General features: G+C 44.5%; 1 protein-coding gene across 1 annotated transcript in view; it reads right to left on the reverse strand.

Annotated features, from left to right (window-relative positions):
* LOC115142373 (inositol hexakisphosphate kinase 1) overlaps positions 1-16,180 on the reverse strand; it is a 53,624-nt gene extending 37,444 nt beyond the window's left edge. Inside the window, exon 1 of the mRNA XM_029681760.2 lies at positions 16,014-16,180. Within this exon, the coding sequence (XP_029537620.2) occupies positions 16,014-16,122 (109 nt within the window). The 5' untranslated portion in view covers positions 16,123-16,180. The remainder of the gene's footprint in view (positions 1-16,013) is intronic.
* Positions 16,181-16,883: the final 703 nt, after the last annotated feature.

Here is a 16,883-nt window from a genome sequence, read left to right on the forward strand (position 1 = left end):
TTCACTGTTGAAAAGATTGAGACTGGACAGAGGAACTCTGCCAGACGGTCAGCATCCTGGAGTCAGTCTTCACTCTGACAGTTGAGACTGGACAGAGGAACTCTGCCTAGACGGTCAGCATCCCGGAGTCTTCTCTTCACTGTTGACGTTGAGACTGGACAGAGGAACTCTGCCTAGACGGTCAGCATCCCGGAGTCGCCTCTTCACTGTTGACGTTGAGACTGGACAGAGGAACTCTGCCTAGACGGTCAGCATCCCGGAGTCTTCTCTTCACTGTTGACGTTGAGACTGGACAGAGGAACTCTGCCTAGACGGTCAGCATCCCGGAGTCTTCTCTTCACTGTTGACGTTGAGACTGGACAGAGGAACTCTGCCTAGACGGTCAGCATCCCGGAGTCGCCTCTTCACTGTTGACGTTGAGACTGGACAGAGGAACTCTGCCTAGACGGTCAGCATCCCGGAGTCTTCTCTTCACTGTTGACGTTGAGACTGGACAGAGGAACTCTGCCTAGACGGCCAGCATCCCGGAGTCGCCTCTTCACTGTTGACGATGAGACTGGTGTTTTGCAGGTACTATTTAATTAGCTTTTCTTTCAAAGTGACCCCAAACTTTTGAACTGTAGTGTATATTTAGGCATAATGTGTACATTTGTGTTGTATATACAGGGCACATTCGTATTTTTATATATGTATTTATTTAACCCTTATTTTACCAGGAACACGTTCTCATTTACAAGCAACGACCTGGGGAATAGTTACAGGGGAGAGGATGTGGGCGAATGAGCCAATTGTAAACAGAGGATTATTAGGTGGCCAAGTTAGTGCCAGATTGTAAAAGAGACCTAGGTTTCAATAACATTTCCCCTGTTAAAATAAAGGTTAAATAAAACTAAAATAATATGAATGTATAACGCTATAGTTAAGCAATAAGGCCAGAGGGGGTGTGGAATACGGCCAATATACCATGGCTAAGGGGATGTTTGTAGGCATGAGGCAACGCCCTTAGCCGTGGTACATTGGCCATATTCCACAAACTCCAGAGGTGCCCTATTGCTATTATAAACTGGTTACCAACGTAATTAGGGCAGAACAAATACAGGTTTTGTCATACCTGTGGTATACGGTCTGATATACCAATCAGGGCTCGAACCACCCTGTTTATAATGTCTGATATACCAATCAGCATTCAGCCGATCGGCATTCAGGATCCAAACCACCCGGTTAATAATTATAGTTATAACATAATCACATCACACTCCCTGTAATGTCAGCCCTGTCGAGAGACAACACTCCCTGTAATGTCAGCCCTGTCGAGAGAGAGAGAACACTCCCTGTAATGTCAGCCCTGTCGAGAGAGAGAACACTCCCTGTAATGTCAGCCCTGTCGAGAGAGAACACTCCCTGTAATGTCAGTCCTGTCGAGAGAGAACACTCCCTGTAATGTCAGTCCTGTCGAGAGAGAGAGAGAACACTCCCTGTAATGTCAGCCCTGTCAAGAGAGAGAACACTCCCTGTAATGTCAGCCCTGTCGAGAGAGAGAGAGAACACTCCCTGTAATGTCAGCCCTGTCGAGAGAGAGAACACTCCCTGTAATGTCAGCCCTGTCGAGAGAGAACACTCCCTGTAATGTCAGTCCTGTCGAGAGAGAGAGAGAACACTCCCTGTAATGTCAGCCCTGTCGAGAGAGAGAACACTCCCTGTAATGTCAGCCCTGTCGAGAGAGAGAACACTCCCTGTAATATCAGCCCTGTCGAGAGAGAGAGAACACTCCCTGTAATGTCAGCCCTGTCGAGAGAGAGAGAACACTCCCTGTAATGTCAGCCCTGTCAAGAGAGAGAGAACACTCCCTGTAATATCAGCCCTGTCGAGAGAGAGAACACTCCCTGTAATGTCAGCCCTGTCGAGAGAGAACACTCCCTGTAATATCAGCCCTGTCGAGAGAGAGAGAACACTCCCTGTAATATCAGCCCTGTCGAGAGAGAGAGAACACTCCCTGTAATGTCAGCCCTGTCGAGAGAGAGAACACTCCCTGTAATATCAGCCCTGTCGAGAGAGAGAGAACACTCCCTGTAATGTCAGCCCTGTCGAGAGAGAGAACACTCCCTGTAATATCAGCCCTGTCGAGAGAGAGAGAGAACACTCCCTGTAATGTCAGCCCTGTCGAGAGAGAGAACACTCCCTGTAATGTCAGCCCTGTCGAGAGAGAGAGAACACTCCCTGTAATGTCAGCCCTGTCGAGAGATCACACTCCCTGTAATGTCAGCCCTGTCGAGAGAGAACACTCCCTGTAATATCAGCCCTGTCGAGAGAGAGAGAGAACACTCCCTGTAATATCAGCCCTGTCGAGAGAGAGAGAGAGAACACTCCCTGTAAAGAGAGAGAGAGAACACTCCCTGTAATGTCAGCCCTGTCGAGAGAGAACACTCCCTGTAATATCAGCCCTGTCGAGAGAGAGAGAACACTCCCTGTAATGTCAGCCCTGTCGAGAGAGAGAACACTCCCTGTAATGTCAGCCCTGTCGAGAGAGAAAGAACACTCCCTGTAATGTCAGCCCTGTCGAGAGAGAGAACACTCCCTGTAATGTCAGCCTTGTCGAGAGAGAGAGAACACTCCCTGTAATGTCAGCCCTGTCGAGAGATCACACTCCCTGTAATATCAGCCCTGTCGAGAGAGAGAACACTCCCTGTAGTATCAGCCCTGTCAAGAGAAAGAACACTCCCTGTAATGTCAGCCCTGTCGAGAGAGAAAGAACACTCCCTGTAATGTCAGCCCTGTCGAGAGAGAGAACACTCCCTGTAATGTCAGCCCTGTCGAGAGAGAGAGAACACTCCCTGTAATGTCAGCCCTGTCGAGAGAGAGAGAACACTCCCTGTAATGTCAGCCCTGTCGAGAGAGAGAACACTCCCTGTAATGTCAGCCCTGTCGAGAAAGAACACTCCCTGTAATGTCAGCCCTGTCGAGAAAGAACACTCCCTGTAATATCAGCCCTGTCGAGAGAGAGAGAACACTCCCTGTAATGTCAGCCCTGTCGAGAGAGAGAGAGAACACTCCCTGTAATGTCAGCCCTGTCAATAGAGAGAGAGAGAACACTCCCTGTAATGCAGCCCTGTCGAGAGAGAGAGAGAACACTCCCTGTAGTATCAGCCCTGTCGAGAGAGAGAGAACACTCCCTGTAATGTCAGCCCTGTCGAGAGAGAGAGAACACTCCCTGTAATGTCAGCCCTGTCGAGAGAGAGAACACTCCCTGTAATGTCAGCCCTGTCGAGAGAGAGAGAGAACACTCCCTGTAGTATCAGCCCTGTCGAGAGAGAGAGAACACTCCCTGTAATGTGAGGGAGTCCAACATTGGCAATAGCATGGCCTTCCTGAAGAGCTCAGTGACTTTCAACGTGGCACCGTCAAAAGGATGCCACTTTTCCATCAAATTAAATCACTGCCCTGCTGGAGCTGCTCCGGTAAGTGCTGTTATTATGAACCGGAATCGTCTAGGAACAACAACGGCTCAGCCACGAAGTGGATGTCCACACAAGCTCACAGAACGGAACCGCCGAGTGTTGAAGGGTGGAAAAAGTTCCAAGTGCCACTGGAAGCAACGTCAGCACAATAACTATTCATCTGGAGCTTCATAAAATGGATTTCATTTGGCAGATCGACCACACAATGTCAAGCGTCGTATGGATGTAAAGTGGTGTAAAGCTTGCCGCCATTGGAATCTAGAGGAGTGGACTTGGAACGCAGACTGTGAGATAGTCGTAATCGTCCAACATCAGTGCCCAACCTCACTAATGCTCTCGTGGCTGAATGGAAGCAAGTCCCTGCAGCAATGTTCCAACATCTAGTGGAACCACTTCCCAGAAGAGTGGAGGCTGTTATAGCAGCAATGTTCCAACATCTAGTGGAAATCCTTCCCAGAAGAGTGGAGGCTGTTATAGCAGCAATGTTCCAACATCTAGTGGAAATCCTTCCCAGAAGAGTGGAGGCTGTTATAGCAGCAATGTTCTAACATCTAGTGGAAAGCCTTCCCAGAAGAGTAGAGGCTGTTATAGCAGCAAAGTTCTAACATCTAGTGGAAAGCCTTCCCAGAAGAGTAGAGGCTGTTATAGCAGCAATGTTCCAACATCTAGTGGAAAGCCTTCCCAGAAGAGTGGAGGCTGTTATAGCAGCAATGTTCCAACATCTAGTGGAAATCCTTCCCAGAAGAGTGGAGACTGTTATAGCAGCAATGTTCCAACATCTAGTGGAAAGCCTTCCCAGAAGAGTGGAGGCTGTTATAGCAGCAATGTTCCAACATCTAGTGGAAAGCCTTCCCAGAAGAGTGGAGGCTGTTATAGCAGCAATGTTCCAACATCTAGTAGAAAGCCTTCCCTGAAGAGTGGAGGCTGTTATAGCAGCAATGTTCTAACATCTAGTGGAAAGCCTTCCCAGAAGAGTGGAGGCTGTTGTAGCAGCAATGCAATGTCTCCACATCTAGTGGAAAGCCTTCCCAGAAGAGTGGAGGCTGTTATAGCAGCAAAGGGGGGACCAACTCCATATTAATGCCTCCCCAGAAGAGTGGAGGTTGTTATAGGAGCAAAAGGGGGGGGGCAACTCCATATTAATGCCTCCCCAGAAGAGTGGAGGTTGTTATAGCAGCAAAGGGGGGACCAACTGCAAATTAAAGCCCATGATTTTTGGAATGAGATGCACGATGAGAAAATGTCCACATACTTTTTATCATGTAGTGTACATGAACGACTCGTTTTAGTTTAAAAAACTATTCGGTTTGATTAGAGAACGAGTCGATGTGATTCGGTTGGATGCAATAATATTTGTTGCATAAACACATTATTGTGTGTGTGTGTGTGTGTGTGTGTGAGAGGATGATGTGTGTCTATGGTGTATGTACTATGTAGGCAGCTGATATGAGCCATAATGGAGACTAGACATCTACCACTCCACTATCAGATTAGAGCCATAAAGGAGACTAGATACTACCACTATCAGAGTAGAGCCATAATGGAGACTAGACATCTACCACCCCCCACTATCAGATTAGAGCCATAAAGGAGACTAGACATCTACCACCCCACTACTACTATCAGATTAGAGACATAAAGGAGACTAGACATCTACCACCCCACAATCAGATTAGAGCCATAAAGGAGACTAGACATCTACCACCCCACAATCAGATTAGAGCCATAAAGGAGACTAGACATCTACCACCCCACTACCACTATCAGATTAGAGACTAGATTAGAAGATATCTACCACTATCAGAGTAGAGCCATAAAGGAGACTAGACATCTACCACCCCACTACTACTATCAGATTAGATCCATAAAGGAGACTAGACATCTACCACCCCACAATCAGATTAGAGCCATAAAGGAGACTAGACATCTACCACCCCACTACCACTATCAGATTAGAGCCATAAAGGAGACTAGACATCTACCACCCCACTACCACTATCAGATTAGAGCCATAAAGGAGACTAGACATCTACCACCCCACTACCACTATCAGATTAGAACCATAAAGGAGACTAGACATCTACCACCCCACAATCAGATTAGAACCATAAAGGAGACTAGACATCTACCACCCCACAATCAGATTAGAGTCATAAAGGAGACTAGACATCTACCACCCCACTACCACTATCAGATTAGAACCATAAAGGAGACTAGACATCTACCACCCCACAATCAGATTAGAACCATAAAGGAGACTAGACATCTACCACCCCACAATCAGATTAGAGCCATAAAGGAGACTAGACATCTACCACCCCACTACCACTATCAGATTCGAGTCATAAATGAGACTAGACATCTACCACTATCAGATTCGAGTCATAAATGAGACTAGGTATCTACCACTATCAGATTAGAGTCATAAAGGAGACTAGGTATTTACCACTATCAGATTAGAGTCATAAAGGAGACTAGGTATCTACCACTATCAGATTAGAGTCATAAAGGAGACTAGGTATCTACCACTACCAGATTAGAGTCATAAAGGAGACTAGATATCTACCACTACCAGATTAGAGTCATAAAGGAGACTAGGTATCTACCACTATCAGATTAGAGTCATAAAGGAGACTAGGTATCTACCACTATCAGATTAGAGTCATAAAGGAGACTAGGTATCTACCACTATCAGATTAGAGTCATAAAGGAGACTAGGCATCTACCACTATCAGATTAGAGTCATAAAGGAGACTAGGTATCTACCACTATCAGATTAGAGTCATAAAGGAGACTAGGTATCTACCACTATCAGATTAGGGGGGACAATGTAGGCTGTTTTCTTCTCCCCCCACTTTGGTTCTGAAATCACTAATCACCAAGTGTTTGAGGTAGTAATGTATCAATATTTATAATTTACAAATGAGCTAGGACAAAGCCAAGGAATATATAGCACAACTTTGGAATTCACCCCCATCTGAAAATGGTTTTGACCGTTGAATGCTTACAGAGTAATGTTCTCCTTCTTTGGGCGGCAGGGTAGCCTAGTGGTTCGAGCGTTGGACTTGTAACCGGAAGGTTGCAAGATCGAATCCCTGAGCTGACAAGGTAAAAATCTGTCGTTCTGCCCCTGAACAAGGCAGTTAAACCCACTGTTCCTAGGCCGTCATTGAAAATAAGAATTTGTTCTTAACTGATTTAGTAAAAATAAAGGTAAAATATATATATATATGCAGTGAACCTCACAAAAGTGGTTTCTGTTCTCGTCATGAAATGATCAACTTGACCCTTTATATCATGGGTGACAAACTCTGGCCCGTGGGCCAAATTTGGCCCGTGGGGTAATTATATTTGGCCCGCGAGACAATACCAAATTACTACTAGAGCTGGCCCGCCGGTATTATACAGCGCATTCACCACTAGTACTACGAATCCCATAATGCTGTTTTCGCGCGCCAATCAGGACAGGACCCAGAAACGCTCTCTCCTCTGTGACAGTAGTCATAGCAACATAGACGCTACAACTGTCAGCGAGCTAACCCTTCCCAAAAATGGCGAAAAGAAAGGCAGAAAACAGGAGCTTTCTGGACAAGTGGGAGGCAGAATATCTGTTTACATATGTAAAAGACAAACCTGTTTGTCTTGTTTGTGGAGTCAACGTGGATGTAAGTAAGGAGTACAACATTAGACGACACTATGAAACGAAACACCATGACAAATACAAGGACCTGGACATGACTCAAAGGAGCCAGAAAGTAGAGGAGATGAAAAGAAGTTTGGTTTCACAACAGAATATGTTTAAAAAGCCACATCACAAAGCGAGGCTGCTGTAAAGGCTAGTTATATAGTGGCAGCAGAGATCGCAAAATCAGCCCGGCCCTTTAATGAGGGAGAGTTCATGAAAAAGTGCATGATGAAGGTTTGTGACCTCGTATGCCCAGAGAGAAAAACAAGCATTTTCAAACGTGAGCCTGAGCAGGAACACAGTAGCTGATCTCACATGTGATCTTGCCACCAATCTGTATGACCAGCTGATGGAAAAGGGAAAATATTTTGTTGCGTTCTCCCTCGCTGTGGATGAGAGCTGCGACGCATCTGATACTGCTCAGCTGTCAGTCTTCATCCGTGGAGTGGACTCAAATCTGTGTGTTACGGAGGAGCTATTAGGATTCAAATCAATGCATGGCACAACCACAGGAAAGGAAATCTTTGAGGAGGTTTCCAAATGTGTAACTGAAATAAAGCTGCCGTGGGATAAACTCGTTGGATTAACGACAGATGGTGCGCCAGCGATGTGCGGTAAAAAGAGTGGACTGGTGGGCATGGTTCGGGAGAAGATGCGGGAAGAGAACTGTGCAGGTGAGCTAACTGTTTACCACTGCATCATACATCAGGAAGCACTGTGTGCCAAAGCCCTAAAGATAGAACATGTTATGACCACAGTAACACAGGTAGTTAACTTTATAAGAGCCAAAGGTCTAAATCACCGCCAGTTTAAATCTTTTCTGGAGGAGTGTGGTTCGGAATACGCAGACGTGCCGTATCACACAGAGGTGAGATGGCTAAGCAGAGGAAAAGTACTGAACAGATGTTTCGAGCTGCGTGAGGAAATATGTCAATTCCTGGAAACCAAAGGGAAGGATAGAGCAGAGCTCCGGGAGCAAAAGTTCCTGTGTGAGCTGGCCTTTCTCTGACATCTCGAGCCATCTCGATGCGCTGAACCTGCAGCTTCAGGGGCGGGGGCGCATCATCACAGACATGTACGCTGCAGTGAGGGCCTTCAAAACTAATCTGTGCCTGTGGGAGAATCAGATGCTGCAAGGAAACCCTTGCCATTTTCCCTGCTGCCAATCCATAAAAGCGCAGATCTCTACCGCCGTGTTCCCATGCGCACAGTTTGCTGAAAAACTCAGTGTTCTCGCCGCTGAGTTTAGCCGGCGATTTGCCGACTTCGATGCCCAGAAATGCAAGTTTGAACTGCTTAGTAATCCCTTCACAGTTGATGTGGAAAATGCACCAACCAACATCCAAATGGAGCTGATTGAACTCCAGTGCAACGACACGCTGAAGTCAAAGTATGATGCTGTGGGCGCCGCACAGTTTCCACGGTTCATCCCTGACACAATGCCTCAGCTCCGCACCCAAGCTGCTCAGATGCTCTCCATGTTCGGCAGCACTTATCTATGCGAACAACTTTTCTCCTCGATGAAGATGACCAAAACAACTCACAGGAGACGTCAGACTGATGAACATCTTCGCTCGATACTGAGGATTTCTTCAGCTCAGCTTGAGCCCAGACATTGATGAACTAGCATCCAAGAAGAGATGCCAGGTATCTGGCTTGGGCACATCAGATTAGACCAGTGTGCAATAATTAACGTTTTCTTTATGCACTTTTTCTTGCTACAAGGCATGGGCTTGAATGGTTGATTGATTTATTATCATTTTATTTGTCAAATTATTAGCCAGTGGAAAAAGTTTATTTTGGTATTTAAATCAGAAGGCTGCAAATAGAAAAAAGAGGCATACAATTTTTATTTAAATTTTATTTATTTAATAAATGAATGCCATTGATGTGTTTTTTCATTTGAAATTCGATTTTGCATGTCTCCACTATTAAATTATATATTGTATGGTAATAAGCGATGCTTGTTCCATATTCAATGTTAAAGCAAAACTTGTTTGGGTCCATATTAAAAGGTTAATTTGTTCAATGTTGGCCCGTGACTTTGTTCAGGTTTTACATTTTGGCCCACTGGGTATTTGAGTTTGACACCCCTGCTTTATATCTAACAATGACCATATACACACTGATCGTTTGAAGTAAAACTGGTACTGATGGTGAACCTGAACAATCAAAATGTTTTGTAAACCCAGTTCAGCAGGTATAGACAGAGAGTCTCCAGTAGTTGATCTTTATTACAGATCACAATAACCTAACAAATGTCATACAATATCAGTCAAGGGTTTTTCTTATTTAAAAAAAACAACTATTTTCTACATTGTAGAATAATAATAATAATAAATTATAACAACAACAAATAAAACTGATGTAGTAACCAAAAAAAGTGTTAAACAAATAAAATATATTTTAGATTCTTCAAAATAGTCACCCTTTTCCTTGATGACAGCTTTGCACACTCTTGGCATTCCCTCAACCAGCTTCATGAGGTAGTCACCTGGAATGCATTTCAATTAACAGGTGTTGTTCAAAGTTCATTTGTGGATTTTATTTCCATAAAAATGTCTTCATGTGTTTGAGCCAATCAGTTGTGTTGTGACAAGGTAGGAGTGGTATACAGAAGACAGCCCTATTTGGTAAAAGACCAAGTCCATATTATGGCAAGAACACCTCAAATAAGCAAAGAGAAACAACAGTCCGTCACTACTTTCAGACATGAAGGTCAATCAATCTGGAAAATCTCAAGAACTTTTAAAGTTTGTTCATGTGCAGTCGCAAAAACCATCGAGCACTAAAATGAAACTGGCTCTTATGAGGACCGCCACAGGAATGGAAGACCCAGAGTTACCTCTGCTGCAGAGGATAAGATTATTAGAGTTACCAGCCTCAGACTGCAGCCCAAATAAATGCTTCACCTAGTTCAAATAACAGACACATCTCAAGATCAACTGTTCAGAGGAGACTGTGTGAATCAGGCCTTCAAATTTCTGCAAAGAAAACACTACTAAAGGACACCAATAAGAAGAAGAGACTTGCTTGGCCAATGGACATTAGACGGGTGGAAATCTGTCCTTTGGTCTGATGTCTTTGTGAGATGCAGAGTAGGTGAATGGATGATCTCTGCATGTGTTGTTCCCACCGTGAAGCATGGAGGAGGAGGTGGGATGGTGGTGCTTTGCTGGTGACACTGTCAGTGATCTATTTAGAATTCGAGGCACACTTAACCAGCATGGCTACCACAGCATTCTGCAGCAATACGCCATCCCATCTGGGTTGGACTTAGTGAAGCATGGAGGAGAAGGTGTGATGGTGTGGGGGTGCTTTGCTGGTGACACTGTTAGTGATCTATTTAGAATTCGAGGCACACTTAACCAGCATGGCTACCACAGAATTCTGCAGCAATAAACCATCCCATCTGGGTTGCACTTAGTGGGACGATCATTTGCTTTCAACAGGACAATGACCCAATACACCTCCAGGCTGTGTAAGGGCTATTTTACCAAAAAGGAGAGTGATGGAGTGCTGCATCAGATGACCTGGCCTCCACAATCCCCCGACCTCAACCCAATTAACATGGTCCGGGATGAGTTGGACTGCAGAGTGAAGGAAAAGAGGTCAAAAAGTGCTCAGCATATGTGGGAACTCCTTCAAAACTATTGGAAAAGCATTCCAGGTGAAGCTGGTTGAGAGAATGCCAAGAGTGTGCAAAGCTATCATCAAGACAAACGGTGGCTTTTTGAAGAATCTCAAATCTCAAATATATTTTCATTTGTTTTGGTTACTACATTTTGGTTACTACATGATTCCATATGTGTTATTTCATAGTTTTGATGTCTTCACTATTATTCTACAATGTCAAAAATAGTAAAAAATAAAATAAAAACCCCTGAATGAGTAGGTGTGTCCAACCTTTTGACTGGTACTATAGGTTGCCCTCAACTAATAAAGACTAATATCACACAAGCCATTTTAGCATTTCAATGCCACACAGATGTGCAAGATCAGGAACAGGGGCTGACTAGTGCAGTGTTCTGCATGAGCCATATACCTGAATATGGTGTTGAATGCTCTGCGTGGGCCATATGGCTGAATATGTTGATGAATGATCTGCATATAGCTGAATATGGTGATGAATGATCTGCATGGGCCATATAGCTGAATATGTTGTTGAATGATCTGCATGAGCCATATACCTGAATATGTTGATGAATGATCTGCATGGGCCATATGGCTGAATATGTTGATGAATGATCTGCATATAGCTGAATATGGTGATGAATGATCTGCATGGGCCATATAGCTGAATATGTTGTTGAATGATCTGCATGGGCCATATAGCTGAATATGTTGTTGAATGATCTGCATAGGCCATATAGCTGAATATGTTGTTGAATGATCTGCATGGGCCATATACCTGAATATGGTGTTGAATGATCTGCATGGGCCATATGGCTGAATATGGTGTTGAATGATCTGCATGGGCCATATGGCTGAATATGGTGTTGAATGATCTGCATGGGCCATATAGCTGAATATGGTGTTGAATGATCTGCATGGGCCATATAGCTGAATATGTTGATGAATGATCTGCGTGGGCCATATAGCTGAATATGGTGTTGAATGATCTGCATGGGCCATATAGCTGAATATGGTGTTGAATGATCTGCATGGGCCATACAGCTGAATATGGTGTTGAATGATCTGCATGAGCCATATAGCTGAATATGGTGTTGAATGATCTGCATGAGCCATATACCTGAATATGTTGATGAATGATCTGCGTGGGCCATATAGCTGAATATGTTGATGAATGATCTGCGTGGGCCATATACCTGAATATGTTGTTGAATGCTCTGCGTGGGCCATATGGCTGAATATATTGTTGAATGATTTGCATGAGCCATATACCTGAATATGGTGTTGAATGCTCTGCATGGGCCATATGGCTGAATATGTTGATGAATGATCTGCATATAGCTGAATATGGTGTTGAATGATCTGCATGAGCCATATACCTGAATATGTTGTTGAATGCTCTGCGTGGGCCATATGGCTGAATATATTGTTGAATGATCTGCATGGGCCATATGGCTGAATATGGTGTTGAATGATCTGCATGGGCCATATAGCTGAATATGTTGTTGAATGCTCTGCGTGGGCCATATAGCTGAATATATTGTTGAATGATCTGCATGGGCCATATGGCTGAATATGTTGTTGAATGATCTGCATGGGCCATATAGCTGAATATGGTGTTGAATGCTCTGCGTGGGCCATATGGCTGAATATGGTGTTGAATGCTCTGCGTGGGCCATATGGCTGAATATGTTGTTGAATGATCTGCATAGGCCATATACCTGAATATGTTGATGAATGATCTGCATGGGCCATATACCTGAATATGTTGATGAATGATCTGCGTGGGCCATATACCTGAATATGTTGTTGAATGCTCTGCATGGGCCATATAGCTGAATATGGTGTTGAATGATCTGCATGGGCCATATGGCTGAATATGTTGTTGAATCATCTGCATGGGCCATATAGCTGAATATGGTGTTGAATGCTCTGCGTGGGCCATATGGCTGAATATGTTGATGAATGATCTGCATATAGCTGAATATGGTGTTGAATGATCTGCATGGGCCATATAGCTGACTATAGTGTTGAATGATCTGCATGGGCCATATAGCTGAATATGTTGATGAATGATCTGCATGGGACATATAGCTGAATATGTTGATGAATGATCTGCATGGGCCATATAGCTGAACATGGTGTTGAATGATCTGCATGAGCCATATGGCTGAATATGGTGTTGAATGATCTGCATGGGCCATATAGCTGAATATGGTGTTGAATGATCTGCATGGGCCATATGGCTGAATATGTTGATGAATGATCTGCATGGGCCATATGGCTGAATATAGTGTTGAATGATCTGCATGGGCCATATACCTGAATATAGTGTTGAATGATCTGCATTTAGCTGAATATGGTGTTGAATGATCTGCATGGGCCATATAGCTGAATATGTTGATGAATGATCTGCATGGGCCATATGGCTGAATATAGTGTTGAATGATCTGCATGGGCCATATAGCTGAATATGTTGATGAATGATCTGCATGGGCCATATGGCTGAATATAGTGTTGAATGATCTGCATGGGCCATATGGCTGAATATAGTGTTGAATGATCTGCATGGGCCATATACCTGAATATAGTGTTGAATGATCTGCATTTAGCTGAATATGGTGTTGAATGATCTGCATGGGCCATATAGCTGAATATGTTGATGAATGATCTGCATGGGCCATATGGCTGAATATAGTGTTGAATGATCTGCATGGGCCATATAGCTGAATATAGTGTTGAATGATCTGCATGGGCCATATACCTGAATATAGTGTTGAATGATCTGCATAGGCCATATAGCTGAATATGGTGTTGAATGATCTGCATGAGCCATATAGCTGAATATGTTGATGAATGATCTGCATGGGCCATATGGCTGAATATAGTGTTGAATGATCTGCATGGGCCATATACCTGAATATAGTGTTGAATGATCTGCATGGGCCATATACCTGAATATAGTGTTGAATGATCTGCATGGGCCATATACCTGAATATAGTGTTGAATGATCTGCATGGGCCATATACCTGAATATAGTGTTGAATGATCTGCATTTAGCTGAATATGGTGTTGAATGATCTGCATGGGCCATATGGCTGAATATGTTGATGAATGATCTGCATGGGCCATATGGCTGAATATAGTGTTGAATGATCTGCATGGGCCATATACCTGAATATAGTGTTGAATGATCTGCATTTAGCTGAATATGGTGTTGAATGATCTGCATAGGCCATATAGCTGAATATGTTGTTGAATGATCTGCATGGGCCATATACCTGAATATGGTGTTGAATGATCTGCATGGGCCATATAGCTGAATATGTTGATGAATGATCTGCATGGGCCATATGGCTGAATATAGTGTTGAATGATCTGCATGGGCCATATACCTGAATATAGTGTTGAATGATCTGCATGGGCCATATACCTGAATATAGTGTTGAATGATCTGCATGGGCCATATACCTGAATATAGTGTTGAATGATCTGCATGGGCCATATACCTGAATATAGTGTTGAATGATCTGCATGGGCCATATACCTGAATATAGTGTTGAATGATCTGCATGGGCCATATACCTGAATATAGTGTTGAATGATCTGCATGGGCCATATACCTGAATATAGTGTTGAATGATCTGCATGGGCCATATACCTGAATATAGTGTTGAATGATCTGCATGGGCCATACAGCTGAATATAGTGTTGAATGATCTGCATGGGCCATATACCTGAATATAGTGTTGAATGATCTGCATGGGCCATATGGCTGAATATAGTGTTGAATGATCTGCATGGGCCATATACCTGAATATAGTGTTGAATGATCTGCATGGGCCATACAGCCTTTTCTTTATAACGGAAACTCTGGCATCTAATTATTTTAAAAGCCTAATGTTCTCGTGTCTTTCCGTTCGATATGAATGTTGACTTCAGTTTTACGCATCCTGACTTACTCCCGCTGAGCTCTTTATCTCAGAAAGTTTTTAAGTTTTTTTTTTAATAACCTACAAATATGTCAGGCCTAAAGGGAATGACGAGAGAGAGAGACAGAGAGACAGAGAGAGAGAGACAGACAGACAGAGACAGACAGACAGAGAGACAGAGAGACAGAGAGACAGAGAGAGAGAGAGAACAAACAATAGCAAGACAGAAACATCAATTGAGTAAGTTTGAACAAAGCTTAGTCTAATAGAATGAATGCATCCCTCCTCCTTGCCGTTGTGAACCAAACATCAAAAAGCCAAATCCTACAAATGGAAATGTTATAAAAGCATTAGGGCAAATTAAAGTTACGAGGCTCAAACGTCAGCATCTATAGACACACAGCTTCGTTTCAAATCACAAATGTTACAGGCAACAACGAAGTTAAATTGAGCAAAACAAAATTCAAGATGGAAAAATCGAACGATAAATCAAAAAGAAAGAAACGAAGGGTAAATTGGCATGTTAGAATATTACTGTACAGCCTACCTACAACACATAGAATCTGTAGTATCTGGGATCTACATGTGTTTATATTAGTTACTGTGCTGTTACTAAGCAGTAAGGCATTACGGCAGTGTTACGTTACTACACCTAATAGGAAATGCACATGCGCACTGGGGTGCCCGGGAACTGTAGAGCACGAGGGGTTTGGACTAAAGGAAAAACTAACTGTACTCCCCCGTCTCCTGCCTGGTCATTTCTCCACAACACAAATATTACAGAATCCTAGACCTAATGAAACAGGAAGAGGAGGTGAAAACGTTTATTATTGAAATAAGGATCCTGTTCTGGGGACAGCAGAATTGCGTGGTCTATAGCCAGGCCCTTCATGATTTATCCAACCCCGTCACACGACGCACAGCCAGCGCGTCTCCTTCACTGTCACTTGCTCTATTCTGCACACATCGGCACACACAGCCACACTCTTTCCTGCCACAGCTCCAAGAAAAGATTTGGCTTCAAAATATATGTCATAATTCCTTCCCGGAACAGAGCTCACGGTCGAAATGTTTTTTTGTGATCGTTTTAAATAAATAACATTTTTAGTTGGCTGCTACGGGCGATAAGATCGTATATCAGGCGATTGTACAAGTACAGAATCATTAGGGTACAGCCCAAACCTGATTGACACCCCTCTCATACCTTTGTCCTCTGGTTTAAATTCCTTCATCTCAGGCAGGGACTCGTAAAAGGTTAAGGTTAGCGGTTAGGGTCACAAGATTAGAGGTCAAGGTTTAACTCTTACCTTTGTACTCTGCTGTGAACTCCTTCATCTCAGGCGGCAGGGACTCGTAGAAGCGCTGCTCCCGGGTGATGAGTGGTTTACACACCGTGTGGTCGTCGTAGCGCATCATACTGGTGTGTCCTCCCACCTGGTGTACGAAGGGTTCTAGAGGCACCCCTCCACACCGCCTGCCCCCCAGCCCCAGGCCTGTCCCAAACCCCAGTCCTAACCCTGCCTGGCCCCCCAGCCCTAACCCTGCCTGGCCCCCCAGCCCTAACCCTGCCTGGCCCACCAGTCCTAACCCTGCCTGGCCCACCAGTCCTAACCCTGCCTGGCCCCCCAGCCCTAACCCTGCCTGGCCCCCCAGCCCTAACCCTGCCTGGCCCCCAGCCCTAACCCTGCCTGGCCCCCAGCCCTAACCCTGCCTGGCCCCCCAGCCCTAACCCTGCCTGGCCCCCCAGCCCTGCCTGGCTCGCTCCGTTCTTCCCTGATGCTCCTTCCATGGTGTGGGAGAGGCACATGGCGTTAGAGGACCTGGTGGGGGTGGCAGGGGCGCGGGCTGGGGGGCGCACGCTGCTGCCGGGAGGGGGAGGAGCCAGCCCGTCGGCCGCAACCAAACAGATCAATTAGATCTCAGCTCCTCGATGAATAGCACTAGGCGAGGATGTCACACCTTCACCAGTCACCTGAGAGATTGAAGGAAAGAGAGAGAGACAGAGAGGGAACACACACAGAGAGAGGGAACACACACAGAGAGAGGGAACACACACAGAGAGAGAGAGAGAGAGAGAGAGAGCGAGAGAGAGAACAAACGTCAGGCTGAAGTTTTACTGATTTAGGCCTAACCATTATTTAAGCAGGTAAATCAATTAGGATGAGCTGAGTTGACCC

Source organism: Oncorhynchus nerka, linkage group LG15, assembly GCF_034236695.1.
Source record: "Oncorhynchus nerka isolate Pitt River linkage group LG15, Oner_Uvic_2.0, whole genome shotgun sequence".
In the NCBI taxonomy this organism is placed as follows: Eukaryota; Metazoa; Chordata; class Actinopteri; order Salmoniformes; family Salmonidae; genus Oncorhynchus; species Oncorhynchus nerka.